The sequence below is a fragment of the Grammomys surdaster genome, unplaced genomic scaffold (genome assembly GCF_004785775.1).
Source record: "Grammomys surdaster isolate TR1022 unplaced genomic scaffold, NIH_TR_1.0 65, whole genome shotgun sequence".
Classification (NCBI taxonomy): domain Eukaryota; kingdom Metazoa; phylum Chordata; class Mammalia; order Rodentia; family Muridae; genus Grammomys; species Grammomys surdaster.
The window spans coordinates 16,003,612-16,014,855 of NW_021604567.1; the positions used below are offsets into that span (position 1 = coordinate 16,003,612).

The window sequence follows — 11,244 nt, forward strand, 5'->3', positions numbered from 1 at the left end:
ACACACACACACACACACACACACACACACACACACACACACACACAGAGAGAGAGAGAGAGAGAGAGAGAGAGAGAGAGAGAGAGAGAGAGAGAGAGAGAGAGAGATTCCACAAGACAGGTAAATTCTCTTCTTGCTTCTATGAGGTTCACAGAAGGCATGTTGCTGTCTGCCAGCCGTCCTCTCTTTGATGCTCTTCTGACTTCTCCACACCGGCTCAGCACCATGGCCATGTGCTAGGCAGGGGCCCTGACTGAGTGGCTCTAAAGATGTGTGTATGAGAGCCTTGAGGTAACCATGGTCAGGAATCAGCTTTGAGCCCATGTGAGGAGTGAGAGTTGGCTTCTTTGTTTATGTTAAAGGCAGGTCACTTTCCTTGTCCAGGAGATCTGATATTACCTCAGCTTTTCTTCCTCCAGGTTCCTCTCAGACAGCAAGAGCACATCCGATATGTCAGGTCTAGACTCCGACAGAGGCCTCCTAGACTTTTACAGTGCCCCACCTTGAACACTAACGCATGTAACTGACTGCTGATGATACAATGTTCATTATCTTAGCATAGTAGGAACGGTGGCTTGGTGCTCTCGGGAACAGCCTTAGGAATGCACAGTTTTGGCCCAACGCCCCACCTCACGAGCAGGTGGGTACTCAGGCCTGCTTCATCCCTTCCTTCTCCCATTAGACACTCCTTCACATACATGTATCAGCTGCAGGACACGAACACCTGCTTTATCTTGTATTCTAAACACCAACCTCAAACAGGAGGCCCCTGGGAGGCTTGGCTAACTATCCCTAGACCACTGTTAACTAAAATAAGGGTCTCTATTAAATCTACACTGTCAACTCAAAGGGACTATTGGGCAATCACTCATGTTTATTTAGCAATATTAGAAGAAAATAATTAAGTAAACAAGCGATTTTCTTTGTTACAACACGCCGGATGCACGTTTCATAAGTAAAGCTTCATCAAGACTTGTTGAACAAGGAGAATGACTTAATAAAACATGAACCGGTTGAAGCTATACTTTCTTTAAAAGTAGCGGGTAATTTGTTCACAATGCCGCTTTTACTAGGGAAAATTCATTATGCACACTGCTTGCTTCCTGTATCCACTTGCCAAATAAAATCCTTAATATTATCTTCAAAAGGTGATAGAAAGTGCACATAGCAGACCCATGCTGAGAGAGGAGATAAGGGGAGAGTTAATTATCATTTCTGATAGATATTATTATTTAAAGTGCCCACCTCCGCGCCATGACGTTCACAAACTAGTCTTATAAATAAGCGCTGTAAAAATGCTTGCAGGCAGAAGTCTTCCGTCTGGGGATCGATGGGGGGAACCGACAACCTAATTTATTAGCCTCAGTGTATCTCCTCTGATGGTAGAGGCTTTAGTAAGAGTAAAATTAGTAAAATAGACGCGTGCGTGTTCAATACAGCAATAAAATCAGAGGCCTAGTGTCAAACTTGTTTTCCATCATCCAGTTACTGTTGTAAGCCTTGCGCCATGCTCAGTGGCGGGCTTCTGGCTGGTACTACCATAATACACACTCTCATTAGGCATGCCGCCCTGAAGTGTCCAGTCTAAATGAAAGCATCTGGGGTAGCAAGCCGATAATCCCGGTCCCTAAACCCAGAGACTTTACTAGGCCTTCTGAAAGTACTGACTATAAGCTAGGCCTCCATTATGCTAAGGAGAAACCCAACCTGCTCAGCTTCAGACACTTAAGCCAACCAGGGACCGAGGCAAAAGGTACAAAAATAAAGCTCCACGCTTACTCCCGTCTTTTGGAGGTACTAACTAGGAAACATCCCCCTCCTAAAATATCCACGCATCGCGGCCTGGACTGTGTCTGCTGTGTCTACCCTGGTCCCTATGCAGGGCAGCAGTTTCTGGTCTCAAAGGTGGCACTGTCACCTGCAGTCCCCCAGTCTCAGTTTCTCTTTTCTTCTTCCCTTAGTCCTGTAGCCTCTGAATGAACCGATCATCATGCATTTCCAGAAGAAAAGAACATTGTTCACCCATAAAGAGAGAAGAATTTAAGTCCTGTAAAGTCGACTTTAAATACAAAAAGGTCATCAGCTCCAGGGAGCAGTGGGTTTTAAAAGGAGATTTCAGTGTGCAAGAACAAAGACAGCTGCATTAGGCTGGGATCCAGTTGTATTTCTTCACTAGTAACAGCACACCTACCCTCTCCTCTCTTTGAAACACACACACCCACACCCACACCCACACCCACACACCCCAGGTGATCAGAAAGGGACCTTAAAGAGACATAGCAGCAGCTCTGGTTAACCTTTTAAACTCATTAGAAGCCCAGGGGAATTAAAAAAAAAGAAAGAGTGGGCTGTTTAAAAAGCACCTGGCTTTTTGTTTTGGTATAAACAAAGGGAATCTATTAAACATACACAAAGAATCTGTTTGATCATGATAAAGATTACAGATGTAGGTACACATCAGCCCCTGCTAGCCTCTGTAAATGGGAATTTGCTGCGAATTGCTCTTTGATTGAGAACATTGCCTTGGTGCCAAAAAGACCAGGCTCTTGCTTGTAAAGAAACTCTACCCACAGAAAATATTGAAATTCACATTTGCAGATGCTTTCTGATAAGCTATTCCCTGAAGCCAGGCTCCTCATGGGGTTCTCTTCCTGGTGGTGGTGGTGGTGGAGATACAGAGGAAGTATCAGCCATTTGTTCTGCTCAAGGAAGTTACACAGGCAGCTCACGTGGGGGTGGGGCTCTGTCTCATTCACTTGTTCCTTAAAGGAGCTCAGGAGTCCCGCCCAGATCTTGGGAACCCTCTGGTCTTTAAACCCTATATCTGAACTGCCCCTGGGAGGTTGACAAAAGATGGGAGCTTAGCCATCTGCTAAGGGGAGGAGTTTAGCCATCTACTAAGGGGAGGAGCTTAGTCATCTGCTAAGGGGAGGAGCTTAGCCATCTGCTAAGGGGAGGAGCTTAACTATCTACTAAGGGGAGGAGCTTAGCTATCTACTAAGAGGAGGGGCTTAGCTATCTAAGGGGAGGGGCTTAGCTATCTAAGGGGAGGGGCTTAGCCATTTACTAAGGGGAGGAGCTTAGCCATCTACTAAGGGGAGGAGCTTAGCCATCTACTAAGGGGAGGAGCTTAGAAGAGAGAACAGGAAGCTGCCGCTCCCCAACAGGGCTGTTGGTTTGGTTCATATAGACCTGCAGCTCAGTAGCCGGGACTTGATTTCTCTTTTGCTGCCTGTGTAATACAATCGGTTTTGGCTCCTGCTTACTTAGGGAAGCGGGATGCTTGACCCACACTGCTCTGCTGATTGGGTTTCTCTACCTTCTATCGAGACCCTGCACACGCAAGGATGGGCTCTGCGGCTGAGTATCTTGGCGCTCCTTCAGCAGGGCGCCCAGTGAATCCATGTTTCTACAATGCCTTTCTATTTGTCACTTGTATTTTTTAGGCAAGGCCACCTTCACAAACCAGTCTTCCAAAGCGCCTGACTGAGCCAAGATCCTTAGGCTTTCTGTTACTTCTGACTTTACTCAGAGTTTGTTTTCTTTGGTTATTGTTTTAGGAACTCTTCCTAGGCAGGGTGGATAGACAATGACTAAAATATCTGACTGGTCGTCCTTTGGTTATGAACTTTCATGAGAAAGAGAACGTGGAGCCTGGTTCGTGCTAAGTTCTGATGTTGCTACAGTGTTAGCTAATAAATCTCCTCCAGCCTCGGTTTCCTTCCTGGCTCTTCTTGCCTTCCAGGGCTGCTATACCAAAGGTTCCCCCTCCCCAGGGTGTTAACAGTCAGCAGGCACCAGTCCACAAGGCAGGGCAGCGGGCACAGCATTTTCAAAGGGTAGGTGCAGCGTCCAGTGGCTCATGAAATCAATGTTGTGGCTTGTGACTGTCATTTTGTCTTTTATGTAAACCTGACTAAGATAAACGGAATAGAATATGCCACCTCACAGACGAGTGACGGTGCTTCCTGAGATGTTTGTTTCTGAGCATGTGGGTGTGTGGAGGCGAACACATGACCCTCGAGGCATCAGGACACAGTGGGGTTCATCTGGTTGGCAACAGATCAGTTTGAAACCAGTGTGACCCAGAGCATCAGGAGGTGGCATGGGGAATCCTAGCTATGCAGCCGCTGGGCCTGACTCTTCAGCAAATGAGGGTTTGGGGGATGGTTGAGAGGCTGGGAAGGTGGTAAACGTGGAGTTTCCCACAGTAACCTGTCCCAGCTGCAACACACATTTAGAGAAGCCAAATGGAGAAAATCCTTAAGAAATGTGGGCAGGGAAGAGCACAAATACAGAAGAACTCACTGAGGCTGTGCAGCAGTATCCATGGCTACAGACCAGCTGTCAGGAAAAGCTTTGTTTCTGTGAGCAAAAAACGTTAGGGCTGTCAGGTTTTACCAGAGATACTCTCCCTGCTCCACCCTTGTGCAGCACGTGTGTGCAGCATGTGTGTGCAGCACGTGCGTGCAGTTTTGGTATGTCTCTGAGTAAGGTCTGTGAAGTTTGGGAGGGTTTGTTTAGTTTTTGCTTGCTGTCTCACTAGCTTTAGTTTACGTAAATAATTTGATGTAAAGAAAATCACCAGGGATTACAAAAGCATAAACAGAAATTAACGACCCAAGTCTTTCTAGACTGGGTTATATACCTATAGGACTGTACCATAATCCTTAATAGTAGTTACTATTTATTGAAGAGTTACTACTTATTCTTAAGAGCCACGCATTAGGCCATCCCCGTTTTCTCACGCAGTTGATCCTTCGTGAAGAATCTGGGAGGCAATCATTACAGGAACCCAGCCTGGGGAGCTAGGTGACATGACCAAGTCTATTCCCTCCCAGCAGCTGGAAAAGGATGAAAATACGGGCCAGGCTGACAGTAAGCACATGCACTGCACAGTCTATCCTGGGGTCTTTACACATCGCACAGTCTATCCTGGGGTCTTTACACACTGCACAGTCTATCCTGAGGTCTTTACACACCGCATAGTCTATCCTGGGGTCTTTACACACTGCACAGTCTATCCTGAGGTCTTTACACACTGCAAGGTCTATCCTAGGCCCTTTACACACTACTCAGTCTATCCTTGAGTCTTTACACACTACACAGTCTATGCCGGGATGTTTACACACTGCACAGTCAATCCTGAGCCTGTTACACACTGCACAGTCTGTCCTGAGCCTGTTACACACGCCTGGTTTCTCTGAATTGTTTCTTATGTCAGCCAGCTAACATCTGGGAGACAGGCAGGAGAAGCTTCTAGCTTCTAGCGTCTGGTGATCATGTTCTACAAGGACACAAATCTGAGCCTTGCTTTATGAAGGCATTCTTGGGAGCAGTTCCACAGAGCGTTTGCACAAGAGGAGGGTGGGAGTTCATGGCACAGCAGCAAGACCTGGTGATGTCAAGGTGTGAGTCTTTGCTCAGATGTGCTTCCAAACCATTCCCAGCAGAGCCAAGAGCTGTCTTAATGCTACTTCACTATTCAGAGTTCTTTCGTTTACACAAGCACACAACCATCTCTAAGAAATATTAAAAGTAGCACGGGGCACATTTCTAGGTCCTATCATTCAAGGATGTGAGCGTATATTACAGGCACACTGGTGTCTCCTCAGACCCATTTCTGAGATTTGAAGCCCTTATTTCTACTGTAACCAGGCTGTGTGTGCTCAGAGGGACCTTATGTGACACAAGATTTCTTCCTTTATTTTCTTCTTAAAAGAGTGGTCTTTTGATCTTTAAGGAAAAAAAAGAAACCTGTCAGGATATAAGTACAACGTGAGATCTATGCCTTAATCACTTGCTATTATTATTATTACAGTTATTTACGTGAGGGTGCGCATGCACCCGTGTGCCAGCGCTTATTTGTGGAGCTAAGAGAACAACTTTCGGCTGAGTTTTCTCCTTCCACCGTGTGGGTAACTCAGGTCACCAGGCTTGGCGGTGTGCGCCTTTACTCACTGAGCTGTCTCCTGTTCCCTCCCCTCTCTGTCATTTTAAATCTCACAGCAGTGAGGCTAAGTGTTTTGATGATCTTTTGTGGCGGTCATCACCAATCACAGGGCTTTTAGTTTTCTTAAAACCTTAATCCCCTTATCCATTAAACAAAACCACTTCTCGTCCTCCGGTCCCTAATGGACACCATCGACTCCGTGTCCTCGTGAATTCCAACACTCTTCGTGTGATCATAACCGTTTGCTCTGGGGACGGCTGGTTTCGAGCTGCATGATGCTTTTAGAGGTTGCTCGTGTTGTAGCTTGTATCAGAATTTCCTCCCTTCTTAACGCTGAGTAACTTCCCACTGTTTGTATAAGCCACATTTTGTCTTTAGCTATTCATCTGCTGATGGACATGTGGGTGGCTTCCACCTCCTGGCTACTGTGAATACCACTGCTGGGAACTGGAATGAACAAATATCTCTGCGTTACCCTGCTTTTGGTTCATATGTGTGCGTGTGCATGAGTGTGTACACACACACATACACGCTCACAAGTGAAATGGCTAGAAAATGTCGCAGTCCTATTATCAGTCTCCTGAGGAGTCCCATGCTTATGCCTAAAATGGTGGCTGTACCATTTATTTTACATTCCCACTAGTAAAACGCAGAGTTCTAATTTCTCCACAACCTCATTATGATGCGTACTCTTCATGTCAGCGTGGGACACGCTAGCCTTCGGAGGCCACAGGCTCAGGGCTCATAATCCCCTTCTCTCAGGTGTTGGGTTCTGTACTTTATAATACACAAGCAAACACTTAAAGGCCCATTACGGTCTCAGCTTCAGAAAGCACAGTTTCTTGACCCTTTCTCCTCTGCCTCTTCTCTATTTCTCACACCAGGAATGAGTGTGCACGTGTATGGGTTCCCCAGCTCCCCTTGATGGCCATATGATTACTGAGTGTGAAAACACACCAAAATAAAACCCCACAAAGCAAGCCTGGAGCTGAATCCACTTGAGCGCCAAAGCCGAGGGCAGGAGGAAGCTGCCAGGCTCCACAGCTGCAGGCTGCAGGCCTGTGGGGTCAGGCCCTATGCTGCCTGTGGCTGTCTAACTAGAAGACAGTAATTATTCAATGAAGACTTTTTGAATTATACTGGGTAAAACTAAAAACAGCTCAACAAGACGCTAGTACGTAATCCAGTCTCTGGACACTGCCTGAACGTCTTCCGCTATGGAATGGCAAGAAAGAACAGATGATCAGCTCAGGAGGAAATGGCAACATAGACCTCTACCACCTTGTCAGCCACATGCTGGGCCTGCAAGAAGCACTTAGCCGCTGCGACGCCACCGCCTGCCTCGAAGTACACAGAGATGCGAACTGTCCCTCGTCTCCCCCAGGACTCTGTGCTCCTTCCCTGTTTCAAGTCACTTCCTAAATGTCCAGATTTGGAGAGTGTCTACAAAGCGTCTATATGCTCTGTAACTCTCCCAGCCTGCCTCAGTGCCACGGAAGACCTGGCATGGAGATCATTATCCCTGAAACGGGACGGGGAGACGGGGAGTCTCACTGCCTACTGCAAAAGTCCCTCATTATACTTACAATCACACACCCTTATACAAGGCTCTTGCTCACTAACTATTATGTAATTATTAGTGAACAAAAGTGCAATACCGGGGAGGCCGAATCCTGGGTGAATCTAAGTATATTATATTATATTATAATCTAAGTATATTATATTATTATTATATATTACTAGTATATTAGGGTGAATCTTCCCCTAGTCTGTCTGTCCATCTCTCCCTGTCTTTGTCTCTCTCACGTACTCATACATGCACATGTATGCACTCAAGTTATCTATGAAAATACATGTTGATAATAAGTATGCCTTATTGGCTATTGGTTAATGGCTGAACCCTTTCATCCAATTAAAAAAGCTAGCAATAAAATTAAAAGCAATTAAACTTCGGTACTCTTGTAAAAGAAGAGTGTGTGGATGCTCTAACTTGCATTACCTGAGGTATGATTGACATTTTCTTCCTTAAGTCATGAAGTCCAATTTCAGTTGTCAAGATCTTATCGATCCAGATTTTCCCTTCAGGTTCTGACAGTCTGAAGAGTGCTGAGATGAGGGAACTTTTTCCAGCTCCAGTTCTTCCCACAATTCCAACCTATAAAGAAATCCAGGGGGAGGGGTTAAAAATTAACCATCTACGACCGACCTAGGTGAGCACGCTCATTTTCAAAGGCGAGTTATGAAGCTCTCTCTAAGCTCCCAGTCTCAGTTCTGCTGACCCGTGAGGCAGGGCAGTTCCTCATGGCGGATGGAGAACTGGCCTTGTGGGATGTTTACTAGCATCCCTGGGCTGTCCTTTCCAGAGATCCATAGCAGCCTCCAAACTGTGGCAACCTAAAATGTCAAGTGTTCTCTGGGGGGGGGGGCAAAGTGTCCCTGGGTAAGATCCACTGGGTTAGACCCACTGGGTACACAGAGTCACATGAATGGCAGGGACAAGTCAGCAGTTTCCTTAGTAGCTTATGAGAAGATGGTTTTTCATGAGTGCCACTTCCAAGGTCTGTGTTTGTGGAACCTTGAGAACTTCTTGGATAATTCCAGAGGAGTTAATCGCTCTCCAGAAGGGTTACACGTAAAGAATCACCGTTTCTCCTAGCGTCCTATCATTTACAATGAGTTCGTTGTTGATAGAGAACGTATACTGCTTGCGTTTATTAACTAGCTGATTACACTGTGGCTCTAGAGGAAATACCTTCCCGTTTGCAAACGCGGGTCTGCACATCTTAAGAGAGAGTAACCAGTAGCCCAAACACGCATAATGAGACCAACAACTGCACCACCACAAATAGCTTTTGCTATTCACATGGGGCCTTTCATCTGAGCAGTTCAAAAGGCATTTTACAAACCAATTAATACTCACAATTGCCCCTTGGGAGAGATTTGTGTGAAGAATCATTCCTCTTATTAAAGTCAGAGCAGAGAGGAATGAAGTGTGCTGACAATAAGATCAAAGAATCAATATAACGCAGGTGAATGCTGGTCAGGGAAAAAAACTGAATTGTAACAACTGATTTTGGGAGCTTATGCTTAAACCTATAGCAGAAAACTAGCCTTTTCTCCAGTGAGCTTGCTCAACAGGTGAGAGCGTCCAAGGGGATGACATCATCCTTATTAAAAATCTGAAGTCAATGAAGGGCGCAGACATGCTTTCTATCACTTGTAAATTAATTCAGTAGATTGAAAAAGAAAACCTCACCATTTTACACAGAGAGGAACCAAACTCAACTATATGGTGGGAATTTTACGGTCTATCATTTGAATGTTTTCTAATACCATCAGCCTTTCAAAAAGAGTGATGGAGAACAACAGTAAGAAAGCTGGCTTTAGTTTTACAATCGCTGTGGATGGTATCCACCTTATGGGCGACAATAGCTTACACCTTGCAGAAGGGCTGGATTCTGCACATAGGTGTGTAGGAGGAGCTAAGGTGGGAGGAGTAAGGAGAGGAAGAGGAAGGGGAGGAGTTGGAAGAGGAAGAGAAAAAAGGAAGAGGAGGAGCTAGAGAGGGCTGAGATGTAGGAGGATGGAGAACCACACAGGTCTGGAGAGCACTCGTGAGGAACAACTTATAAACTTATAATTAGGTTAGCTAGTTGGGATACAACTCTCTTTGTATGAGCATCTTGTTATTAATCGTTATCAAACATATAAAGCCTTTGATTAATCTATAAGAATTAGAGTCTCATTCTCTTACTGGGCCCACATGGATGGACAATGTGGAATGGTCTGGACAATGCCCTGCCTTGTGGAGACAGCGTGGAAGATTGGCAGAGCCATCTCTCACGCTGGCATCTAGTGGGTGGCAGGGCTGGTGTTTCTGGCAGGTCAGTTCTAGCTGCAGCACGCATGTGGCCTCAGGCCGAGAAACATGGCGGCTGGGCTAGGCAGAGCTGCCGCAGCTTAGATAGTTGGCTAGACCAGTGGCCGGTATTAATTAATGCAACATAGGTGTGTCTCTGCATACACATGTATGTTTCACTCATCTCTGGATATTTGTTTATACAAACTGCCACACATGAAGGCAGAGGTAAATCCACGTTTGTGACAAATGAAAAACTGATGTACCGGTGAAGACCCAAATGGCTGTAGTCTGTGAGGAACCACCTGGATGTGCCCGTAAAGACGGAGAAGGCTGAGAGCGGCTGGTCTACAGAACCGTTAACTCCAAACTTAAGTGAGGATCATTTAAAGCCACCAACCAAAGTGTACACATGGAGGGACCCATGGCTCCAGCTGTTCATGTAGCAGAGGATGGCCTTGTCAGACATCAAAGGGAGGGGAGGCCCTTGGTTCTGTGAAGGCTCAAAGCCCCGGTGTAGGGGAATGCCAGGGCAGGGAGGCAGAAGTGGGTGGGTGGGGGAACATCCTCATAGAAGCAGGGGGATGAGGGAAGGGATAGGGGGTTTCCAGAGGGGGAACGGGGAAAGGGAATAACATTTGAAATGTAAATAAATAAAATATTCAATAAAAAAAATAATTGTACTTGAGGCTGCCCACATGATTCCGAATGCTTCCTGGGAAGAGAAGTACCGGCTTCACATGGCACTGTTGTAAGACAAAGCAAATGTAAGAATGCTTTGCACTGTGAATAGCCAAGAAAGCTATTTTAACTTGTAAATAAATTAATTTTATAATTAAAAAAAATAAAGCAAAACAAACTGAACAGAAACTGACTATGCCTATGAAAGGCAATAAACTGTCAACTAAGACTTTTCTCCAGTAACTGATAGATTTCCACAGGTGCCAAAGGAGAAGACTGTCACCAGGTTCAGGGTCACACCACGAAGTGACACATGGAAGTGACCCCGTCTTATCTCTTTCAATTGCCTCTGTTTCCCCAATTTAGACAAGGTTCGTCTCTAACAATCACAGCAGTAACACGTTGGACAGACTTTTTAAAAAGATTATGTGGATATGTGTGTGTTCACAGGTGTGGGCGTGTGCATACGTGTATGTGAGCCTGGGACCTGGGGAGGCGGAGCCCTGGAGGCTGGAGTTACGAGCAGTTGAGAGCTGCCCGTTGTGGACGCTAGGAGCTGACCTGGGATCTCCAGGAGAGCAGTGTGTGCTCTTAACAGCTGAGGCATCTTTCCAGCCCCAACATGGGGGTCAATCTCCAGTCCATATTCTACTGGATCAATCTCCATACTCTATGCTCAGTAGGACCAATATCCAATGCTACACGCTCAGTAGGACCAATATCCAATGCTACATGCTCAGTAGGACCAATA

General features: G+C 45.9%; 1 protein-coding gene across 1 annotated transcript in view; it reads right to left on the reverse strand.

The window, feature by feature from the left end:
* Positions 1-11,244, reverse strand: part of Abcc4 (ATP binding cassette subfamily C member 4) — a 219,589-nt gene that overhangs the window by 26,684 nt on the left and 181,661 nt on the right. The window contains exon 26 of the mRNA XM_028771612.1: positions 7,953-8,108. Coding sequence (XP_028627445.1) covers positions 7,953-8,108 — 156 coding nt within the window. The remainder of the gene's footprint in view (positions 1-7,952; positions 8,109-11,244) is intronic.